This window comes from Pygocentrus nattereri, chromosome 1 (assembly GCF_015220715.1).
Source record: "Pygocentrus nattereri isolate fPygNat1 chromosome 1, fPygNat1.pri, whole genome shotgun sequence".
NCBI classification, from domain to species: Eukaryota; Metazoa; Chordata; class Actinopteri; order Characiformes; family Serrasalmidae; genus Pygocentrus; species Pygocentrus nattereri.
In genome coordinates this window covers 35,921,066-35,945,152 of record NC_051211.1, presented here as the reverse complement: position 1 = coordinate 35,945,152, position 24,087 = coordinate 35,921,066, and the positions used below count along the sequence as shown (strand labels likewise).

At 37.9% G+C, this 24,087-nt stretch overlaps 3 protein-coding genes and 1 long non-coding RNA gene across 7 annotated transcripts in view; 1 reads left to right on the top strand and 3 right to left on the bottom strand.

Moving 5' to 3' along the window:
• Positions 1-9,922, top strand: part of pyroxd1 (pyridine nucleotide-disulphide oxidoreductase domain 1) — a 14,303-nt gene extending 4,381 nt beyond the window's left edge. For 2 of the 3 annotated variants that reach the window (XM_017696979.2, XM_017696980.2), the window contains exons 4-14: positions 383-502; positions 585-713; positions 890-963; positions 2,473-2,642; positions 3,058-3,105; positions 3,795-3,865; positions 3,958-4,060; positions 4,651-4,763; positions 6,637-6,759; positions 7,085-7,222; positions 9,302-9,922. In XM_017696979.2, the coding sequence (XP_017552468.2) occupies positions 383-502; positions 585-713; positions 890-963; positions 2,473-2,642; positions 3,058-3,105; positions 3,795-3,865; positions 3,958-4,060; positions 4,651-4,763; positions 6,637-6,759; positions 7,085-7,222; positions 9,302-9,550 (1,338 nt within the window). In that variant the 3' untranslated portion in view covers positions 9,551-9,922. The remainder of the gene's footprint in view (positions 1-382; positions 503-584; positions 714-889; positions 964-2,472; positions 2,643-3,057; positions 3,106-3,794; positions 3,866-3,957; positions 4,061-4,650; positions 4,764-6,636; positions 6,760-7,084; positions 7,223-9,301) is intronic. The other variant, XM_017696982.2, reaches the window with a different exon arrangement.
• Positions 2,014-3,917, bottom strand: LOC119263616. The gene is made up of 2 exons (XR_005130391.1): positions 3,792-3,917; positions 2,014-3,216 (listed from the first exon to the last, which is right to left on the bottom strand). It is a non-coding gene; the product is annotated as an uncharacterized LOC119263616 (long non-coding RNA).
• On the bottom strand, positions 9,548-12,782 carry LOC108427063 (protein mono-ADP-ribosyltransferase PARP11-like). 2 transcript variants are annotated; one of them, XM_017696986.2, is made up of 7 exons: positions 12,639-12,782; positions 12,441-12,555; positions 12,260-12,335; positions 12,059-12,131; positions 10,856-10,989; positions 10,585-10,742; positions 9,548-10,503 (listed from the first exon to the last, which is right to left on the bottom strand). In XM_017696986.2, the coding sequence occupies exons 1-7, from the start codon at positions 12,747-12,749 to the stop codon at positions 10,238-10,240; spliced, it is 933 nt and encodes a 310-aa protein (XP_017552475.1). In that variant the 5' UTR covers positions 12,750-12,782; the 3' UTR covers positions 9,548-10,237. The 2 variants fall into 2 exon arrangements, with proteins under 2 accessions (XP_017552475.1, XP_017552474.1); XM_017696985.2 differs by having other exon boundaries at positions 9,548-10,742.
• LOC108427062 (protein mono-ADP-ribosyltransferase PARP11) lies at positions 12,758-20,759 on the bottom strand. Its single transcript, XM_017696984.2, has 8 exons — positions 20,549-20,759; positions 18,564-18,734; positions 18,330-18,450; positions 18,159-18,234; positions 17,748-17,820; positions 17,343-17,470; positions 16,308-16,459; positions 12,758-14,362 (listed from the first exon to the last, which is right to left on the bottom strand). Exons 2-8 carry the CDS (start codon positions 18,732-18,734, stop codon positions 14,046-14,048), a joined length of 1,038 nt encoding a protein of 345 aa, XP_017552473.1. The 5' UTR covers positions 20,549-20,759; the 3' UTR covers positions 12,758-14,045.
• Positions 20,760-24,087: the final 3,328 nt, after the last annotated feature.

Genomic DNA, 24,087 nt, shown 5'->3' with positions numbered 1-24,087 from the left:
ACGATAAAATGCATCAATACTCAAAGTATTTAAACAAGTGCAAAGCAGTAAAATAGTCCCAGGCCATAAATTCTGTGGCTTTTTTTTAATAAGTAATAATTCAGAAATGGTCTTAAAATAAGATGGAAATAATAGTTGGAGAAGTTTGCATTAGCAGTGTAATGAAGTAAAATTGTCAATCAGAAACTTATCGTTATATGCACAAATCTTACTTCAGAAGCATGTGTTTCACAGAAGAAAACATTTGTATGTGTGAATAAGCAAACAAACCAGCCCTGAAAGAAGGGGAAAAATTTAGTGTTACTGTAAAAAGGGCCTACGAAGCTGAACAATACCATTTGACTGTGCTGTTCAGGTGTATACATAAAAATTTTTTCTGTAGGTTTCAAAGACTTTACAGGACTTCAGTGTGGAAGAGCAGCCAGCCAGCATTTTGGAGGAGAAGTATCCAAACCTGAAAGTTATTCATTCGGCAGTTAAAGGCCTCCATGCAAAGCAACATGTGAGTCAAAGCAAAATCTAGAGTGCTCCAAGGCACTGAAATAATGAGGAGAATATGTTACTGACACTGTCTTTACATGCAGGTGTTGCAGACTGAGAACAGGCAGGTATTTCATTATGAGAAGCTGTGTCTCTGTAGCGGCGCCAGACCTAAACTCCTCATCCCGGATAACCCAAACGTGCTGGGCATACGAGACACAGACAGTGCCCAGGTGTGGTAGAGCTTTGCAGTATACAGTGAATCACTGTCTTTTGTATAGAAACAGGAACTTATAAGGATATAAGTACTTTAACAGAATAGTAGAAATAATATTAATAGAATATAATATTAATAGAAATAATTACAGAAACTCTGTGAGTGTTTTATGGACTTCTTTTCTTTTTACAGGAATTTCAGAAGCATTTATCCAAAGCCAAGCGCATGGTAGTTGTTGGAAATGGAGGCATTGCTTTGGAGTTAGTGTAAGTATCAGTTATTAGAATCAACATATTTTCAGCTGCTATCAGAATATTGTCCATTGATGATGGTTCTATCTGATTTTTTAAATAGAACTTGCTAGCAATTATACTGTTGCTTACCGGGGAAGCTTCTGACGTCACTGTGATTAGGTTGTGATTTTTCAGGTCACAATTCAATGCACAAAGACAGCAATACAGTATTGTGAAAAAGTAAGAGAATGTTTTTGCATTTATTTCATTTCCAGTCAAACAGCCATTAAGTACCAGTTATTCATTTTTCAGCATGAGGAAAAAAAGCAGAAAATGCTTATTTAACATAAAATTACGCAGAAGCCTCAACAACTATACTTGGAAAATGTGTCCATCCTTTGTATTCATTACAAGTTCCATTCTTTTCACAAGTTTTTCAAAGAAGTTTGCAGGGATGTTCACACCTCCAAAGTTCAGTCTTAGAAGTTGGTTGCATTTTCCACTTCTTACAAGACTCATCAGAATATCTCCTTAAACCATTTTAGGTGCATGTAAGCAAACATTGTAAGGCTAAAGAGTGTTTGGGTAGTTGCTTGGGTGAATGTTGGTGTCTGTTTTAAGAGGAATATAAATGTCAATGAAAGCTTTTTGTACAGCTTTTGTTGGAAGGGGACAGCTGTAACTGTTTGGTAACATTGGAAGGATGGAAAGAGTTAAAGTTGCAGAAGGTGCACCAAAGTAAACACAGACAGAATTCCTTCAAAACTTGGTGAAGAACGTGTATTCTGAGGATGAAGGTGTAGTGTCTACTACTGCCATCATATCTTCATCAGTATAAAGTCGATTTTGCATTTGAGACCTAAACATCTATTGTCCTTCTTTTTTTTTAAACATCTATTGGACCTTCTTTTTGAGCTTGTTTGTGTGACGTTTACATAAAGACAAATACTGATAGGTTTCCTTCTTTCTTCTAGCACAGAAAAATAACTTGTACTTAATGGCCATTTTGACTAGTAATAAGCAAAAGGTCAGTCCCTGACTTTTGCACAGCAGTGCACAGCAAAATGACTGCATAGTAGAATATAAATGGTACTTTTATTTTTTCTTTGTATTTGAAAATGAATCCAGAATTTTAGCATGGTCAGATAGTATTGAATGTTATTGTAATCAATTGTTAATGACATTCCAAAATCAAAGCAGAATTTCCACCTTCAGCTCAATGCACCATGATGCATCAATGCATTTTTACACCTATACTGTTTCATTATGCAGTATTTGCATATTCTTTTTAAACATGTATTTAGAATTTTTTCGGTATGAGCTCAGTACTGCTTTTGTGTGGTGAAAGAATGCAGCGTTAAAATGTCACATAAATATAGTTTATGAAGAAGTGTACATTTAAAACAGTATGATTTGCAGATATACTGTACATATTAATGGAACGAATCCCAGCAGTCTTACATGATCAGATGCCCCCTTGTGGCTGGTTTTGTGATCGCACTTGTATCCACTATTCCTTGTGCTATGTTTCCTTGTTTGTAGGTATGAAGTGGAGGGCTGTGAAGTGATCTGGGCAATAAAGGACAAGGCCATAGGGAATACATTCTTTGATGCAGGAGCTGCCCAGTTTCTCATCCCCTCACTGGAGGCAGACAAGCCAGAGAAAGCACTGCCGTGCAAGAGAACACGCTACACCACAGCCTCTAAAGATGGTAAATAAAGGTCTAGTTCAGGGCTGATCTCTAAACTGCTGTTGTCTTCTTACTTGTTTGTTTTGGCTTAAAGTGGCACTATGTAAGATTTTTTTTTGTTGTTAAAATGGAAAGAAGTAGCATTACCGAGTCAGTAGGAAAAATAGCATGCTATAATATGGTGCCTTTGTGCCGTTGTGAGTCTGTAAAGCCTGAAATAGTACTTCAAAGGTCAGAGGCATCAGATCAGATAATACAGCTTTATGTAAATGTCACATGCACAGGCTCACAAAGAACATCCAGCATGATGTTTAGGTCTCAAATGCAAAACAACTTTATAGTGATGAAGATGACAATAGTAGATAATACACTTCGATCTTCGGAGGACAAGTCCTTCACCAAATTTTGACTGAGTTCTCTTGTAATTATCTTTCAGACCACTCACAATCATCAGATGTATCCAGTCAGGGAAGCACAGCTGAAGGTACAGTGTTGTTTTGCACATTGCGTGATAGTACATGACGTGCAAACCCCCAAATCTTACATTGTGCAACTTTAAGTACAGTTGGCCTTTTCTTGGGTATGAGCTTCAACACTGAAACCAAAGAAGAGGATCATGGCTTTCATGACGTTCTCTTATATTCAAAATGCTAACTTTGTATGAGAAGGAAAATCTTTAATGCAAAATAATGTGATTTTATTCCAAGTAATTTAGCACCGTGTCTATTAGTCCATTCATGAAATGTCCACATAATGTAAAGCTGGCATTTACAAAATTGTGTAAAATAAAAAAACAAGTAAAAACAGTGATGTAATGTCAATTTATAACCCTGCACTTTTTGGAAAAATACTAAAATAGATTTTTTTTCTGCCCTTGGTGGGCAATAGAACAATGATATTGTCTTTTTCCCCCTATTGTTGGGGGGTTGGTTGTTGCTTTGAATTCTGACCATGCCAGAAGTCCAAGCAAGCATAAACTGGTCCAGAAATCACAGTGAAATGTTAAATTAAAGTCTTTTTTATTTTAGTCATATTTTTTTAAAACACAACACCACTGTATACATTGTCTGTTTCAACATATCAAGCCTCTCAAAAGAACTAAAAATCAAAATGACTTATTTCTATAACTGTAGTATGTAGTATATCATGCTAATGTGTGATGTTTCCTACCAGGATCAGGAGAGCTTGGTAGTGCCTTAGGTCCAGACTGGCATGAGGGCATCAGCCTAAGGGGAACAGAGGAGGTGTATTTGCTTGTGAATGACCATCATAAATTACATCATATGCATCGTAAATGTAATTCTTGACATTCTTCATGTCTTTCTTTCGTTTGCAGGTGTCCCACAGAGTCCATGTAGAATATGAGTGCGAGATTAAAACGATCTACTCACAGCAAGACTTTATGAAATCACCACTCCATACACAGGAAACAGATTTAGGTCAGCAAAAAGCTTATAATACATGATAAACTGTTTCCATATTTATCCAAATGACACAATAGGCATGTAGGCGTGAGGGTCTGCAGACTGTCCGCACCAAGTCATATGCTATTACCTGAAGCAGCTGCAGTAGCACAGATATTGGTGCTGCTAAAATGTTGAGAAACATTGGTGCAGTTTGCTCTGTCTGCTCTTTTATAAGAAAACTAGTAAAATGTTTTATAGGTTATTTAAAGATTCACACCTGAAATAATGTTATTGTTCAAAGGCATTTTATAGATTCAGGGAAAATAAAGATTGAAGCTGTATAAGTGGGTCACTGCTAGTGCATATTGCATAAATTCACAGGGACATTTGTCTATAATAGGTTAAAAATCTGGCAACATTTGTTATATATAATTGATGTCACAGTCCAAATGCTTCTATTGCTTACAGTGAAACTATTTTACCTGAACTACAGAGAATGAAATAGTACAGTCGCAGGGAAGCCCTAATGAACAAACATGAAATGGCACAGCAGGGACTTGCTTTATGTCTAAACTAGATTCCATTGTTCTTATACTGATCAGAGTTACTGTTCTTTTCCTCAGGGCTGTGGCCAGTTTATGCCCATTTAACCAATGGGAAGACGTTTGGCTGTGACTTCATTGTCAGTGCTACAGGTGTGGTGCCAAACACTGAACCTTTTCTCCATGGCAACAATGTAAGGGTTAAAACAACTTGCTCAGTAGAGTCACTCTGTCACTGTCTGGTTGAGATTTTTTATTTCCACTTAACATAAATCACATGAGGGGGCGGCACGGTGGCGTGGTGGGTAGCGCTGTCGCCTCACAGCAAGGAGGGCCTGGATTCGATTCCCCGGCCGGGCGGCCAGGGTTCTCTTTGTGTGGAGTTTGCATGTTTTCCACGTTTCTGCGTGGGTTTCCTCCGGGTTCTCCGGTTTCCTCCCACAGTCCAAAGACATGCAGTCAGGCCAATTGGACATGCTAAATTGCCCCTAGGTGTGAGTGTGTGAGTGAGTTGACTGTCTGTGTCTGTCTGTCTGCCCTGTGATGGGCTGGCGACCTGTCCAGGGTGTATCCTGCCTTCCGCCCGAAGACTGCTGGGATAGGCTCCAGCATCCCCCCGCGACCCTGATGGAGAAGCGGCTTAGAAAATGGATGGATGGATGGATGGAAGTTAATACATCTTCTATGGAGAACACATTTCTGCACATTTTAATGCAAAAATACTGTTTGGAAAAATAAAAACATAAAATGTAGCCTGTGCAAAAGTTACAACTTTTTGTCCCCCAAATTGTTCTCAGCAAATTACAGAAATTGTGCACTACAGTGTGCACCACCATGTCATATGTAGTGTGATCTCTGGAGAGGATTTGTTACCTTATTTTTATTGATACATCTGCTGTCACGAATGTCTTGGATGAGGTAATAGTGTCATAATTGATTCTCAAACATGTGAAAGCAAATACATACGTAATATATGTGTGTATTACCATGCATTGGTTAACCTTGACTATTACAGCTTTCACTCTTAAAATAGAGGGTTCTTCAAGGGTTCTGTAGTAAAGACAGTGGTTCAACAGAACAAACAGAACACTTAAAGAAACATTTGCATGCTTAAACAGTTCTTTGCATCCTGAAAGCATTTTTCAGGTGGAGAATGTTGTATATGTTTTTTTTATAGAACATTCTTGAAAAGGGTTCTTCTATTGTTAGGATGTTAAGCTTGTCACAATAGCAGAACCCTTTTTGATGCTATATAGAACCATATACAACACGTTCTCCATCAATTTGAAGAACCCTTTTATGATGCAAAGAGCCCTTAAATCATGCAAAGGGTTCATTGAGTGTTTATGGTTCTATATAGAACCATTTTCTTTACTAAAGAAACCTTGAAAAACATGTATGGTACCAAAAATGTGTTCTTATATTGTTACAAGCTAGACATTGGAGCAGTAGAAGAACCCTCTTTGTTGCTGTATCAAAACATGATTAGTTGATTCTGCTGTCACTTCCTGATTATGTTGTAGGTTTATGTAACGCGCTAGGCCTTCTGAGAAGCCCCCGAAGGTCTAACGAAGGGCAAATCTGGATTTTTGTTTGTAGAGTTTAAATACAAGCATTATGATTTTATTAAATAACATGTCTCTGTAGGCCTAGTAGGCCTGAGGGTTCCCTGTTATTTTATTGTGCATGCAGGTGGGAGTTTTATTTATATGAATCTAGTTCTGAGGACAGTAATGGTGGTTCAGAATGATTTGCTTGAATTGAGCCAGCCAGTGAAAACGCAGAGCAGGCAAGTCAATTTGGTTTTAGGAAAAAGGAGGAAAAATTGTGTTACTTTGGTGAAGTGAGTGCTGAGGTACCATCAGCTCTGTAAGATGAGCTGTCATATGTGTGAGTACATATACTTTACTCAGTTATGTAATTTGGTTGAAATGATCTAGTCTTTCTAAAGCAGAGTTGTCCTGCCTCCTCTCCAGGTTCACTAGCTGGCTCAAGGTGGCATTTTTTATCTGCCTTGATGTTTGTGTAAGTGAAACTCCAATGTCATTGTGTATATCCTGCAACTAGTTTGAACTGGCAGATGACAGAGGGCTGAAGGTCAACGAGCACATGCTCACGTCTGTGCCAGATGTGTATGCAGCTGGAGACGTGTGCACTGCAGGCTGGGAGCCCAGCGCCCTCTGGCAGCAGGTACAGATTAATCAGTCAGATCACTCTTATACTTTTGAATCTGTTATCTCAGGCTATTTTAAGCAGTTTATTTGAACAGTAGACTATAATATGACCAGTACTATAATAAGACCAGTAAATTAGAGTATTAACAAAAACACAAGAACTTTTCTCGTTTAGTATACAAGACATCATAAGGGCTTCATTAGCGAGTACAGATCATTTTTGCCATGTCCAAATCCCAGCCAGTTATTATGGGCACAGAGTTAAAATCACAAGTGTATTTGTGGGCTGGAAATTTATGTAGTAAGTGTTGAGTGATGACTGTGTCTCCCTCTTGTGGTAGATGCGTTTGTGGACGCAGGCAAGGCAGATGGGTTGGTATGCTGCACGATGCATTGTGGCCGATGTGTTGGAGGAACCTATCGAGCTGGACTTCTGCTTCGAGCTCTTCTCTCATATCACCAAGTTCTTCAATTATAAGGTCAATTCCTTTGTCATGCATCATTTTTCCTTCCCTTCTCACAGATTCTGTGTGTTCTCTTTCCTCTTTGCTTTGAAACTGTGCATAGTTCTCAGTTATGTCCCAGTCTGATCAGGAAAAACTGTCATTGGAGCCAATAGAGGCATATTATAGCAGTTTAGATCGCTAAGCTTTTGTCAAAACACAGTTAAATTAACCACAAGTAAAACGTAAGTGCACCATTTTTATCAATTTTGCGGTAAACACAGTTTACACCATAAATTAAAACACAGACACCATAAATTTAAAAAAAGTGCAAAAACAAATATAGGTTATGAACGTATATGGAATTTTTGGGCCCAATACGATAACTGAAAATTAACGCCCTACTGTCGCAGACAACTGACAATATAAATTAATTACTTATTTTAATGTTTTACATTCCTTTATAAGGATGTTTCACATTCTTTGGCAGATACTCCTATCTAAACCCATTCACAACATTATGCAAATACAAAACAATTGATAAAAATAAAGAATATATTATTAACTCACTATAGCTACTGTTCACAATTATAATTCTCTACCAGTGGTGGGTTCCAAAAGTCTGAGACCACTAGTGGAAATGCTTTTTATATTTTGCCTTTTTTGTAATGGAATGATTTTACTATTATGAATTATAATATCATCCTACAACCTGAGTGAAAATTAGACTTTTTGAATTATTTATTATTAATCAGACAGGCACAGAGTCAGTCATCAGCCTTAGCACCCGAGAGTCATGTGAACATGAGCTTCAATTGGATGAACTGGCCTGAATAGGGCCAGTTCACAAATTTGCTAAAATTGGACAAGTGATCTACAAATAGTACAGCCTCCTTAATTTCTTCTTCCTTTTACTTCTCATAACTGTTCTTTGTTCTAAATATTTCAAAAAAACCTTTTTTTATATTTGCAGGTTAAATGCAAATGACGGTATATTTTCAAAGTGGCCTCAGACTTTCCTGTGTGTATGTGCCTGTGTGTGTATACATATATAAAAAAACATAAAAGCATTTACCCAAAAGAAAATAGTCCCCTGCATGTTAATTTGTTTGTCTCTTTTTGTAACATTCATAGTGAAGTTGAGAGCGTCCTCACTCCGTTTGCCACAGCATATCTGACACTAATCTGAATAGAGATAAAAGAGGTTGTATTTATCTCACTCACAATGAATTGAAGTTTGCTATGGACTAGGCTACTTTTAAATGTTAAATCTGAACAGTCTCAAACTATGTGTATCTGCCTTTTTTGATGATTCATCATGTGTTGCCTTCATTATTTCGTATACAGCAAAATATGAAATATTTTGATTTTAAAACTAAATATCCACTGAACTAAATAAAGTTTGTGATGGACGTTGCTGTGATCGCTGTTTTCTGGCAGAATTCAATTCTATCACTTTGCGGCTGTAACGGCGAAAGTGAGAGGCCTGCAGAAGGCAGGGGAAATTCCCACTATGGGTGACAACACATGCCTCTACACATGCGTGCGCCAGAAAAAATAGTATGCCAAGTTATCAGTTGTTATTACTAGCTGTAATTTCAATATCGGTCTGATAACAAGAATAATAATTGCATTTTTCCCCACTTACAAATAAAATATTGGCCATCAACATATCGTGCATCCTTGCTTATCACAGTGGAGGTCACACTGCACACCAAAAATGGAATTGACTGTAGCAATTTAAAGCTAATGCTTGTCTGTTTAAAGCCAAGTAGCTAAATTGGATAGGTTTTACTATCTTGTCATATTATCTTCTAAAAAACTAATTTTGGATTAGGACTCCATTTTGGCATATGTTCAAAATTAAACTACTCATGGGCAAAGAAAAAACATAATGAGGACATCCGTAATGCTGCATTGTATTACAGCAAAGCTAATCGCTTGACTGCGGATATAACAAAATTGCTTCTAAATTGCATAAAGTTATTAAAGTTGCAACTTCCACAGATCTTCCACAGAAAATGATTGTAGGTGAAAAATTTCTTCACTCCACTGTATTGTAAACACAGCGTAACAGTGATTTGCATGGATGTTCTCCCTGTGTTTATCCTCCAGGTGGTGCTGTTGGGGAAGTTTAATGCACAGGGCTTGGGCTCAAATCATGAGCTGCTGGTGCGCTGCACGAAAGGTCATGAGTACGTAAAGGTGGTGCTGAGTGGCGGCCGCATGATGGGGGCCATTCTCATTGGAGAGACAGACTTGGAGGAGACGTTTGAAAACCTTATCCTTAACCAGATGGACTTGTCCTCATATGGTGAAGAGCTTCTGAACCCAAATATTGACATTGAGGACTACTTTGACTAATCATGCTGGTTTTACCAAGTCAAGAATATTGAGGAATGATTAATTCATGGATTGTGGGTTTTTATCATTATAAGATTCAAATAAACAAACAGGGAGGAAGTGCTCTCAAAGAAATTCAGTGCAATATTATTATCTCAAGATGTTTGAGTGTTTACTTTAAAAGAAGAAACAAGCACCTTACTAGGGCTTTAGGGGTTTTGATGAACATGGTTTAGGAAATAATTTAATATTTTGATTTTTTTGTAAAAAGAGAAAAGGCACCAATAGTGTCCATGGGCTTTCAGATCCAGTCTTGCTGGACATTCAGAATGTTTTTGCTTTCAAGACTACTTGCTGTCCAGTTATGAAATAAATGATTTCATTAGATGGTCATGTTGACTAACTGAAGAAATTTGTTTTGAACCTTCTGCTCTTTGGATGTTTTAGAGTTGCTTATAGAACTGTAATACTAGTACAAGAACAACATTATTTAGCCCAGGGATCTGTAACCTGGGGTCGCAATGTGTTCCCAGCAGGGTTGTGAGAGTGGTGCTACAAAACGTAGGGTCTTGATTGACAGCTGAACTTGAAGCATGTTTTCAGCAACAGACTAAGGATTTATGGTCTGTGGTGAAGTGCTAGCTCAGAAACTCAGTAGATTTACTACTTGGTTATTCCTCTGTAATTTCTTTCATGCATTTTCACTTATTAGCACCCATACTCGAGCAGATACTCAGGATATATCTGATTGGAATCAAAGATAACAAAAATTCTGGGGTACATTTCATTGTCTACACAACTGTCATGTATGTTCTCTTTTTGGTCACCATCAGGTTTGCAGAGATCAGACTGTCCCTGCTTATATTTTCCTACAGTCACACGTGCAAGGAACATTATTTGGAGGGTATTGACTCCTGGTTTGGCAATCAAGCTGTAATTAGCAGCATATGATGCATGTTTTGCAAAGTAGGTCCCTAAAGAAAAAGAGAAGTACATCTTGTGTAATCTCCAAAATATTTTTAACAAGGTGAAAACAAAGAAAATGTCAAAACTACCTTTGCCGAGTATATGAGCACGCCTTTTCTGGTCAGAGAGGTTGCAGTCAAAATTGTACAAACAAATGCTATGTACATTGTCTCTGCTCGTGCCATGAAACAGCATTTGTTCTTCAATGTCAGGTTGACCCTTTAATTTCTTCAGCTGTGCTCTTTTCCTAAGACAACCCAACATAAATAGTGACAGACATGTAGATTTCAGACAAATCTCATTTAAACGAGATGCAGAAGCCACTGCTACACATTACAATATGCACAAAAGTTTACTTACCTACAGTACAACTCCCAGAGGTCCACGTTCTGTATTCTGTAAATGTTTTTAATCGGTTTATGCAGTAAACCCATTTCCTGAATGTATTTCTCCACTTTCTTAAACTCGTTTGTGTCCTGATTCAGACAAAAAGCCTGATGAAGACAGAACAGTGTTTTAAAAGGTTATTACAATAAAAATCATTTTATTAATAATAAGAAGTGCTTTTTACTTTACAGGTTGTATGAAACAACCCTAGGCTTATTTTTCAGTTATTCATATTAAAACCAGGGCTGTACCCACTAAGTGATATAAGCAGCTGCTTGGGCCCCCCTAACAATTTCTGCGTTATTACTATAACAATATATAGCGGCTATGATACCTAAAAAAAAGAATGTAGGGAAGATGAGAAAAGTAAGCTGGGGAAGCAAGCAATTCTAATTTTTATAGCACATTATAGTATCCAGATAGGGCTCCAAAAATATCTAGTCTCACTTTATATTAAGTGTCTCTAATAACTGTAGTTACATGTGAACAACAATGTAACTACTAATGATTTAGTCACTGTTACAGATGGATTACAGCCGTACACTTTATGTAATTACACGTGTATCAACTTCAGTTTTGCCTCATGTAATTACACAAGTGTATCAATAGTTGTAACAGCCGATTCTCTCTTTTATATAAAAGGGTACATTTACATTTACATTTATGGCATTTGGCTGACTCTCTTATCCAGAGCGACTTACAATTGGATCATTTTACACAAGTAGGCGACGGTGGTGTTAGGAATCTTGCCCAATGACACTTATTGGTATAGTGTAGGGTGCTGACCCAGGTGGGGGATTGAACCCTAGTCTACAGCGTAGAAGGCAGAGGTGTTAACCACTACACTAACCAACCACCAAGGGTAATAACACATGTAATTATGTCCCCTTATATTAAAATGTAACTTTAATGACCTTAATTAAATGTGTTTTATTTTCCCCAAATGTGTTTTATGTTCCATTATTACATTTAACATGAGTTTCTTTTGGTGTTATAAAGGCTATTTGGCTATAAAGGTGAGCTGTTGGATGGGGAATTGTTTTGTAAGTGAATAACTGTGAAACTGGATAACCAACTGCCCCACCCCCTGTCACGGATTATGAGTTTCATAGTCAAGCTTGAGTGAAAAAGCTAAATAAATTAGAATAAATATATTTTGGTTTGTTTTAATCATACCTGATAAGGTTTCTCAGGGTCCATGTTTTCCCAGTGAGCTGGAACAGATGGTGCCTGGTCAGCACATTTACATCTGTTACACACAAGGCTCACTTTCACTTTCATTTCATGGGAAAGTGAAACACTCATGTTTCCATCCATTCACGAACAGCCTGCTAGGAAGGCTAAGCAAATTTAACAGGCATATACAAAAATACTGACCTTAAAGTACGTTCAGTAGCAGTAGCGCGCTTTATTTTTCTTGTCTTCCCTGTTGTTAAGGTGGTCTGCGTGTGCTCTGTGATTTTTAGAGATCAGAAAAACACCTGATTCCATAAAGCACGTATTGCCCTACATCCAACAATTAGGACTTTTAATGATCATAATGTCTTGAGAACATTACCTGAGAAATTTATTTGAAAGCGGACTCCTGCTGCAGTAATATCTAAAACTCCTTGGGGGTTTTTCAAGTAATACCTCTCCAATTCTGAGCTGGTGAGGGAACTTATTGGATCGTCCTGCAAGGAAGTTAAAAGCCTTGAGAAAACAGCAAGCTGACAATAAACCGTTTAGAATAGAAATCACATAAATAATACAGTACCTCAATTCTGTGCCAAATGCCACATTCTGCTTGGTAGAACCAGTACCAAGGAGTGTCTGATGTATCCATAGGCTCAATCCCAAAATCCTCATATTCCATATCAGCAAACATGACAGCAGTTAAATAACAGTAATTTTTACTGTACAATACGAGATCACTGAAGACTTCATCTCACTGTTACTCCTGGTAAACTTGGCAAAGGTTTGAACTGGCACAGGTGAAAAGGGAAAGAAAAAACAACTGCCACTCCTACTTTGACATCATGTGCTTGCGTAATGGACGTCCCCTTGACAACCATTTCCTACTGGAGTAAACAGATTTGCCTAGATTATAAACATTTACAGTGTGAACAAGTGAGTCATCAATGTCATAGATGTCTCCAAGTAACTTTTCCCCCATACAAACAATCATATTGGACTGAAAAGGTGAATTCACTTGATTAACTTTCATCTGCACATGAATAAAATATACCAAATATATTACATTAACACAATTCCCGTCAATCAGTAACTGTTAATGTATTACATTTGATTCATGTGAACTGGTGTAGAATCGGGTAAATTCAACCCATTACTGTTTCCAGTGGAGACACAATAACGCACCATCTCAAATTAACCCCCCATTTCTCACACATATAGGACAATAAATTTCTCTAATGTACACGTATATATACAGACCATACAATGTAAACGATTATAGACAGTATTTTACATATGTAAGTGCATGCTGACGTGTGCAATGTGGTTTGAATTTGAAATTGCATTTAAAGACCCCACACTGGGCATTAACATAGGTTTTCTGTTTTGGTTGAAGAAATAAACTTGTTCCCAACAGCTCTGGGCTAGTCCATACATTTGATGCTAAAACCACCTACAGTAAAGCACATGGTGAATCAAGTACAGTAATTACTAAAGGATTTGCTGCTGACAAGTGTAAAGTCAGTGATGGTGGAATTCCTACTGAACTACAGGTGAAATGACAGGGGACCCTAGCAAATGTCTTGTGATCTGCAGGACTACTTGACATGAGGTAGAATTACGGTGAGGTAGATTAATGGAATACATAAATTATCCCCCCCAAAAAAGAAATCAGTTGTGCGCATGGTACATGTACACGCAGTGAATGGACAGGAGCTTCGTACACGTATACTGGACATACTAGGACACACTAGGCCGTCTATGCGTTTCCAGTCCGTTGCCCGATTATGCTGTTTACATCGAAGGCACGCCATAACTAGCGCCATGTCCGCTGAACACACTGTCACTTTGGCACTGTTTCACAGGAAAGGCATGGCTATTCAGGTCAGGACTCCGCACATCCTAATTCAGCATGTTTAATGGAACCAACTGTCCTACATGGTCATTTAAAAAACTAGAAAGCTAATGCTTTAGTCCTTCTTCTTTGACGTCAGTAAAACTCGATAAGGTACTCTGGGTAGATCTGGTTGCTGTCGAAAATCACAAAGATCTTGGGGTTGATCATATCGTCTACGCAGCTGTCAAAGAAGTTGGCGATGCTCAAGTCTTTGGAGGGTGGCCTACAGAAGTGAGGGTGACCCACTGTGAACTCCCCCACCAGCACCCGGGCCAGGAACATGCACTTGTAAGGCGGCTCGCTCTGGAAGATGGGCGGCGCCAGGCCGTGTCTCTGCAGAGTGAAGTTATGCTTGCTGGTCGAGTGACAGAACTTGCTGGAGTACTTGGCATCACGAGCGAAATAGCTTCCTGTGGAGAAGCAGGAAACATTCAGAGAACAGTATCAGTATACAACCGTGTGCAAAAGTTTGAATATCCTTGATCAAATTATGTGGCCTCTAAAGGGAACAAACTTAAATATGGGATTTGCCTGCACATTTATTTATTTATTTATTTTTTGCTGCATAACATATTGCAAAAAAATAAACCACAAACTATGAAACCTGTCACAACATTTGCATAGGCCACATGTTGTGTTATGTTTTTTCTAGTAGGTTAAATTCAGCAAAGAAACAGTAATTGTGCATGAAATTGCCCTTTCATTTTTACACTCAAATAGCAATTTACAAAAATAGCATATGCAGTACTGTGCAAACATTTTAGCCAAAAATTATTTACATCTGAGTAGTAAGTGTGTTTTGCCAGTAAAAACATTAATAACAATAGAATAAAAGCAATTAAATAAATACAGTAAGACCTAACAAGATTTCCTTGTGTTTAAAAACTTCATAATATGTATTAAGTTCATAATAAGTGAGATGAATACAGTTAAAAATACCTGGGTTTGGTTTCTGACAGCACACCTGAATTCATGTAGTGAGAGAATTCCTGTTTCCAAAACAGTTCCTGCTTTAGGGGCAGTCATGGGCTGGAGGTCACCGGTTCAATCTCCTAAGACGACAGTACATAACTGAAGTGCCCTTCAGTTATGTACTTCAGTGCTCACTGCCCTCTAGTGTGTATGTGGTGTTTTACTACATGGATGGGTAAAATGCAAACGTGAAATTTCCCTGTTGTGGAATTAATAAAAGTCACAATATTAATCTTGATTAGATAAACTGAGTAACAGATGGCAACTGGACTTCATTTAAGGAGAGATTTGGCAATAGTTAGGCTAACACATATTAAATCTCAATGGAATGTCTATTTGTGTATTTCGTGTTTTTTGGTGTTTTTTGTAACAGTGTTTTAATAAATGCTCTTTCCTAAAAAATCATAATTAAATTAAATTATTAAATTAAATATCAGGCCAGCTATTTACAGGCCTAACAATAACCACTGCACAATGCAAATGAATATACAAAGATGAGAATCCACATTACTGACCCATGACAATGGGCTTTTAAAATTAAGACTGTGTATTAAAATTAAACTTTTATGGTACCAACTAAATTACTTCAATACTACAGAGTATCAAAAACTTTTGTTTCAAAATCGAAACTGCTGATTGGCTATTTTTAAAACAATCCACATCCATTTCACTTAATGTTAGCACGTCTTGATTAGGCTGCAATCTATTATTGCCAGGAAATATACCCACATGCCAGCAGCTCACACTCCTTTCTGGTTTAAGCCACACCCACTTTTGGATTGTAATTAAAAAGATGGTATTATATAAAGTATAATTCAGGAATTCAAAGCATTTGTGTTGAAACATTTGTGACAATACCCAGCCCTATATATAATATGTATGTGTTCTAGTTTCATTAAAGCCGCACTATGCAAGTTTTGGCGATTTGGAGACCTCCCTTGTGGAAGTGTGTAATTGCACGCAGTGTACAGAAGAACATTTTATAATCTGACATTTCTGAGTGCTTTGAGAGAATATCGAATGAGAACGCAGCCAAAAGCCAGGGACCGACATATCTTTTGAGGATGTAAGTGAACCATCTTCCATTGTCATCATATCTTCATTACTATAATGTTGATTTTGCATTTGAGATCTAAGCATCGAACCAGGTCTTCTTTTTTGAGCCTGTGCACATTATGCTAAATCATAAAGACGTATGACATGATCTGAAAAACTCCTGCGAAATCCAAACCTGACCCGTCTTAAATTATTACTTTAGGCTACAGGGAGACACACCATATTTTATATTTCAATAAAACATCTTACAGTGCTGCTTTAAATTATAATAGATGCCGTATGTGGTGTAATTGGTTATGTTCATAGAACAAGATAAAAAGACTGGACCTTTGCCGTAGACGTCGCCATGGCTTCCTGTAAGCCTCCAGTCAAAGTTGTATGTGCATATGGCCTGAACGTTACTGTGGCCCGTCCCATGAAACAGCATCCTCTCATCAATGTCTATTACACGTTTTATCTTCCTCAGCTGAGCCTTTTTTCTTTAGCAAAACATAAACAAAAGACAAAAACATGGTTAAAACCTCCTGAATAGTTCATGTAAAATTATACTAATAATTAAAAACAGCTTTAAATAGATGACAAAAGATCTGCAAAATGCACTGTATATAGAGTATTTTCACTACTGTATTTCTGAACTCATGAAAAGAAGAAAATTGGTATGATTTCATCACAGTACTTCATTCACACACTTTTATCTAATGGGATTCATTCCATATTAATTGAACCCTTTGAGAAAAATGAATCAATCTGATTCAAGCTTTTGAAATAAGGGTTTTGCATGTGACCTGATCTCACACAGGATAATATCAGTTCATATATTATGTTCATATATTAAAACCTTTACATTAACCCTACATTAAACTTTACTATGGATATTACATCATTAAATTAAATATAGTTTCATAAGTAAATATAATTGTATAATATAAACCTTTCATAAGTAAAATAATTGTCTTTACTAAGTTTACTATGTACTCTCACTGTCCTTACCCCAAGTAATATTGACATAAAAATAGCTTTCATTTTCAGTTGTTATTTTCAGCACTCTGTCAGTCATATACAACAATAAGACATCAGTATTATTGCATGCATAAGTAATTGTGGAGCAAGTGATTGAAGAGAGCTGAATCCAGTATGTGAAAACACAGATAATATGCATTACAAAAAATGAATCAAAGCCTCCGCTTTGCACAAAAAAGTTCCAAAGAACCGAAACGAAACAAAAAATGAAACAAGCTGCCCCTTTTCACTCTCATCACCATTCTCTCTACATAAAAGGTAGTGACACAACATTTGAAACACTTGCTGATGTCTGCAAATATACACTAATTCACTGAAACCACTGAAGTAAGAGCAGAGCACCTGCAGAAAAACTCCCATAGGTCCAGGTTCTGTATTCTCTGGATGGATCTGATTGGCTGGCTCATTGTCCTCTCATACAGCCGGGCCACCTCTTTATACTCGAAAGTGTCTCTGCACAGTGGGATGAGCTAACAGACAGAGAGACAAGGTCACATGGGGAACTTGGTGGATACAGATATGAGCACCATTATTAATGTTGCTGTAACTCTTTTTTTACATGCTCACATTTTTAACAGCGACGGAATAAAAGTGTTGCAAAGAATTTTTCTTAATTCAAATGTGTACATCTTTTCCACATATATATATATATATATATATATATTTTTTTTTTTTTTTTAATTATGCATGCATTTGCATAAATTAAAAAGCAACACATAACTTCTTGCAGCATACAGGCCTTTATACCTGGTAAGGCTCATCAGTGTTAACTCTTTCCCAGTGGCAGGGGACAGGTAGAGCCAAGTTATCACAGATGAATCTGAGCACCATTTCAGAAAAAATATACATTAGTGTATATATCACAATTACATGATGTGATATAGACACTATAAAATACACTGATACAGCGTTTGAGCAAAGATTCATGTGGGGTTTTTTTGTAGAAAATGAAAGTAAAACTTTCCTGATTATGACACACATTATTTTATACATAGATACAAGATCATACGTTAGTGTATGTATCACGTTTACACTATGTGATATAAAAACTACATATAGACACTTATAGACACTATAAAATACACTGATACAGCATTTGAGCAAAGACTAACAACAAACCTCACATTCACTGTCATGTACTATGCATAAATATATTACCTAAATCCAGTGGCAGACTGTAAAGCCCTTTTTATTGGTCTCTGTTTTCCAGTCGTAACGTTGATTTGCTTCATGACTACAAAATCAGAGGCACAGAACAGGTGTAAGATCAAAAATATCCAGACAGATCTCAGTTAAAAAACATCCTTATCGTGTAGTGTGTTATCCCACCTGAAAAGTCTAATCTATATGTATATTTAGGTGTGTAGAAATCCATGGAGCCGTGCTGATTCCTGTTGTAGTTCTGCTCAATCTGATCGCTGGTCACTGAGCATCCTGCACTGGGATCAATCTGCAGAGAGCACAAATGTTGTCAAAATGACTGAGCATGCAAAACAACTAAATACGTGATCTACTTTAGAAACAAATGAGTAGACTACAGCTAAGCAAGAAGCGACCACGTACTTCAAACATATGCCACACTCCACACTCAGCCAGGTAGAACCAGTGCCAGTTGGGTTCTGACGTGTCCATCTCCTCCTCACAGGACTCTTCCTCAGGGCTCTTGGGGCCAAATATTGGGTTCTCCACATGCTGCTGTGCTGCCACACACTTGTCATTTGCAGCGCAATGCATCTACGGGAAAGCCATAAAAGTGAAAAGACATCAAGCATGCCACAACAGCTGGAGGTGGCCAGGTTTCTGACAAATATTGAAGCAAAGGTGGTACTGTTCATACTAATCTGATGCTAATAAAAGCGACAGTGCACCAACTATTCAAACCTTCAGTAGTGTACAGTTGTATGCAAAAGTTAATCACCCCTGGTCAAATGTTGTTGATTTACTAAGTAAAAATAAGTTAGCACATCCTCTACAAGGAACAAATGTAAATCTTCTGTAAACGTTTGCATACAACTATGACTGAAATGAAGAAAGAAAGCTGGTACTGTTTCACCAGTCTGATTATAACTGTCAACACCATGGCACCTACTACTGAAACTTTTTATATAGTTTAGACGTGTAAGTCGAGGCTGAAAGACTTTCTGATCACCATTAGTGTTACAGGCTGGCAGACACTGTGTTACACCATTCGTGTTATACACTGGCACCATTAGTGTTATGCACTTGTATGTGCATATGTCATGCACTGAGGTTCCAACAAGACAATGCAAGAGGCTACACAGCTGATTTGGTGAAATTCAGAGATCTTTTGGGGAAACTTTGGGAAATGTGTAGAGAAAGAGATTCAACCACTACAGATGGTCTGTGGACACAGTAGTGAAGAACATGTGGGAAGCAGTTCCTTCAAATAATAATAATGAGAATAAAAACAAACTTATGAAAACTATAACAAAGCAGTGAAAGGTTGTGTTCAAGATTAGAAGACCTCCAGAATGCTGATAAATCGAACACTGTCAAACATCCTGACAGTGTACACACTAAAAATGGCACAATAGGAAATGCATACCAACAACATTTTATAGATTAACCTCTCATATTTTCTTTGTTATATTTTCTATATATAACAAATGTATGTTTCAAAAGAACCACTTCCCACATATTTTTCACTGCTGTCCACACACCATCCATACCGAGTGGACCTTTCTTCTCCACACATTTCCCAATGGAGCTCAATGGGTTTTCAGCCATGCCTGAGTTCTGCGTAATGAGCTGTGTGGCATCTTGCATTGTCTTAATAGAATATTTGTCACTTGCTGTGTCATTTCTCCTAAAAGTGAACAGACAGGATGAACACATCAGAAACAGTGGTGAGACATACATGCATGAGAGCAAGGCATTTTGACAGCTGGTAAAATTGAGTCCATGATTCGGCTTTTTCCTTGTCCTGAAATGCTCGAGTTGACATAACACAATGTCACATATATTTCCATATGTGACAAATATAAGTTGAATATAAGGGAAATATATATACACATATATACGTCATAAATCTGAAATTCATCTAGAGTATATTTTATATACTTTATATATAGGGTTCGTTCAGAGAGAGAGAGAGAGAGAGAGAGAGAGAGAGAGAGACAGACAGACAGAGTGAGACAGAGAGTGAGACACAGAGAGAGACAGAGAGAGAGAGACAGAGAGAGAGACAAACTAACGTACCCTCCCATGGAAACACGGATTAATGGACATGCATAAAAACGGATTTGTTCAACAGAACGAATCCTTCCTGAAGCTAAAGATGTTAACTAGCTAACTCTGTAGTTTAGTGGGAAGTTCGTATCAACACAATATTTCACATTTCACGGGTGACCAAGTCTCTTATCGTTTACCGTCTATCTGAACAAACTGAACCCATTTTTACCGCCTCGATGCCGTTCCTGGGACTACAGCTCCCACATTAGTCTTCACAGCAGTCATAGCAGCGCTGTGACCAGCTAACCTAACCCACTGCGCTGTGCATCACACCACGTTACCCCACATTAACCCACCTCATCCGATGCGTTTTCGTGCCTCTTGGCAGGACTGATTCAGTCTATTATTTATCAGAGTACGAAGTACAGCTGCCTTTAATTTAAAAGCAGTAAAGCCCTGCTCCCGTCGTTATTAATATTATCGTCATTATTATTTTTTATTTGAGCTCTTGGTTGCTGCACTTCGTTGTTATTGTTTATCTGCCGCTTCCGCGTACGTCACTGTGGACGTAAGGACGCCAGGTCGTGCGTGTCGCAGCCGGACCCAGATGATTCACGAGGGTTCCGTAGAAAAGGAAAGTGGACCGGTCCGGTGGTTTCCGCACTGAGGTCGTCCCAACTGAAAGTACCCTTTACTTTGAAAATAAATAAATAAATAAATACAATAAAACGCTTAAAAGGTCTTTCTGCACTGAATCCATTCGATACGGAGCCCCGCTGGTGACATCCTGTATAAATAAAAATAATGCGTGACCACGCCTTATTAACGCGTGGGAACGAGGTCCATAATGTGGGGCCACGACTTAGTAAGGCGTGGGAAATAGATGCTTAAATCGTGGCCATGACTTACTAAGGCGTGGGAACGAGATCATGGTTTACTACGTCGTGGCCATGCATTAGGATCACGTTCCCACGCTTTACTAAGTCATGGCCCCACATTATGTTTGTTTATACAGGATGTCACCAGCGGGGCTCCGTAATTTAGCTCGTGCTTGAAACCTCATTTTTTTAGTCGTCCACTGTAGGAAGAGAACTCAACCCTGTTAGCTGAACCTAATCAGACATATGGAATAACTGGAATATTCTACAAGTCACATGTTCAGCAGGGATTTGCGTCCTCTGAATTTCCTGAAGATTACGAGAAGAAGAAAAGAAAGTTCTTTCATGATGTGATGAGGGCATTTAACAACAGAACCCCGTTTCATAAATTACATTTCATCAAATTTCTGTAAATCATAAGAATGCCTTTAATGTCCTAATGTCATTAGTAGGGTCAGCCGTTGCTCTCTCTTTCTGTGTGTGTGTGTGTGTGTGTATTTTGTTTATTTATTTATTTTTTCATACAAATTTTGTTTTGCAGTGATGTGTGTTGTAAATCCTCTGAAAACCTGCATCAGTTGAAATCCCACAATCAGCAAGTATGAGATATTTACGAAAAACACTGCTGTTTTACTCTTTAATACATTATTCTTATTTTGTTTTTGTACCCTTTGCTCCGAACAGGTTGCTTAGTACTTTGTGTTTTTCATGTGTTACCTCTGAGATGGAGGATGAAGTCAGGGATCTCCAGCCTCAAAGCTGGTTTTTCAAACATTTTCAGTTATTTATGAATGGAATATACACTGTGTCTGATACACAACCCCAATTCCAATCAAGTTGGGACGTTGTGTAAAACATAAATAAAAACAGAACACGATGATTTGCAAATCCTTTTCAACCTATATTCAATTGAATGCACTACAAAGACAAGATATTTAATGTTCAAACAGATAAACTTTATTGTTTTTTGCAAATATTCACTCATTTTGAATTTGATGAATTTGATGTACACTCAGCAAGTACTTTATTAAGAACACTTCCTGTTTTCTGCATTCTTTGTCCATTTTATCAGCTCCACTTACTACATTGGTTCACTTTGTAGTTCTACAATTACAGACTGTAATCCATCTTTTACAGTAGCCCATCTGTTACTGTACATTTGTGTTGGTCATCCCCTTCATTACAGGATGCTACCCACAGGATGCTGTTTGCAGCATATTTTTGATTGGTGAACTGTTCTTAGACCAGCTCCATTTTTGTTGTTTTTCAGTTTTTGACATAATTTGAAAATGCCTGTTGGCCTGTTTGTTGTGTATAAATTTCATGAAGAAAGAACCAAAAGAAACGGCCCAAATTTACTTGGAAAAATTCTGGTTCCATTGACTTACGTTAAAAGTGAAGCATATTTATTCCTTCTCCTGTAAAGTGACCCTTACAACAACAGCGATATGTTAGTGTTTCTATGCTACAACACATGACTCAACTCAGTAGCTCATTACCACATGCTTCATGAGGTCACAATCAGTAGTGCACGAAATACAGAAATCCAGTACTTCAGTGAAAGTAGAGATACTCTTTACATAAGTAAAAGTAGTAGTGCTCTGTTTGGAGTTAAAGTACAAAAGTATTTGCTTAAGAATGTGCTTAAGAATAAAAAGTCAAAATATGATGAGACATTTTATCAATCCCACTTTTCTCCTCTTGAGTCTTCTGTTTAGGAAATGGGTAAAATTCCACTCTCCATTCAAAAATGATTTAAAAATACCCCACACAACATTACTGCATTTTCTTTCATTCTGATAACTTGTCAGAGGTTTGCGGGCCTTGATTTAGTTGCTAAGCTACGTTTGGACATGTAGGAGAGGGATTTAATAAAAGATGTACTATGACTGCTTTGATTTATTTGTGAAAGTGCTTCTTATTGTTTTGTACATTATAGAAAATCTATTTTTAATGTCACAGGATGTTGCAGAAAGTGCTGCAAATATAGGATATTTTACTGTGAAACATAGAGGAATGAAGGTAAAAGTCTGAAGAAATGGAGACACTTCATAAAAGTACAGAATGAGGGGATGTCATGGGCTGGAGGTTGGGGAATCAGCCCTGTGACCGGAAGGTTGCAGGTTTGATCCCCTCGGCTGACAGTCTGTGACTGAAGTACCCTTAAGCAAGGCACCTAACCCCCAATTGCTCCCCAGGCACCGTGGATAAAGCTGCCCACTGCTCTGGGCAAGTGTGCTCACTGCCCCCTAATGTGTGTGTTCACTAGTGTACAAACATGCTATGTGGGTGTTTCATTGCACAGATGGGTTAAATGCAGAGGTCTAATTTCACAGTGTGCAAACCCAGTGACAAATGGTTCAGTATTTTATTTTAAGTTCTTAAGTGCAGTAATAACATCTATGAACTTCTTTACTGTCTACCCTTGGTTACAACAGAGCAGGGAAACATTACTTTTACAACGAGGGGTATGAATGAGAACAGGTGGCTTGTCATGCTACCACCCTGATCATTTGCTGAAACAGTGAATGCGATATGACTATGACATGAATGTGATCATTTGATTGGTTTGTGGTTTGTCTTCAAAACCAGCAGCGCTATGAGATGCACCACACTAGCAGGAAAATATCACAATGGCTAGTGCCAGAGAAACTAATTACAACATCTTTAAAAATAAAAGTGCTATAAAGGGTTCTTTGGAAGGACCCCATGGAAGAACCACATTAGGAAGAGCCATCTTTGTAAATGAGATGTGAGTGTGAGTAAGCTTTTTAAAGTGTAAAGAACCTCAACATAATGAGAAGCTCCCACACCAGTGGTTTTCGCCCTCTAGTGTGCTGTGGTGGTGCTGCTAGGGGGGCTTTGGCAGTCCATCCATCCATCCATCCATCCATGGATGATGTCTGAATGATCTCCCATTTGAGTTTAATTAGTCTGAAATCCTGAATTCCCTTGATAAGGTTAAATGCTTCCAGTGAACTTCCAAACCAGACACGCGCTCCTGCCAGTTATTTCAG

What these genes read in the sequence shown, in the direction of transcription:
- LOC108427063 (XM_017696985.2), bottom strand. Translation starts at nt 12,749, where the DNA reads ATGTTTGCTGATATGGAATATGAGGATTTTGGGATTGAGCCTATGGAT. An exon ending in GCATTTGGCACAGAATTGAG is followed by an intron (nt 12,556 to 12,638) that starts GTACTGTATTAT and finishes ACTTCCTTGCAG; the next exon opens with GACGATCCAATAAGTTCCCT. An exon ending in GCTACTGAACGTACTTTAAG is followed by an intron (nt 12,132 to 12,259) that starts GTCAGTATTTTT and finishes TGTGTGTAACAG; the next exon opens with ATGTAAATGTGCTGACCAGG.
- LOC108427062 (XM_017696984.2), bottom strand. Translation starts at nt 18,734, where the DNA reads ATGCATTGCGCTGCAAATGACAAGTGTGTGGCAGCACAGCAGCATGTG. An exon ending in ATATAGATTAGACTTTTCAG is followed by an intron (nt 18,235 to 18,329) that starts GTGGGATAACAC and finishes CTGATTTTGTAG; the next exon opens with TCATGAAGCAAATCAACGTT. An exon ending in ACACTGATGAGCCTTACCAG is followed by an intron (nt 17,471 to 17,747) that starts GTATAAAGGCCT and finishes TCTGTCTGTTAG; the next exon opens with CTCATCCCACTGTGCAGAGA.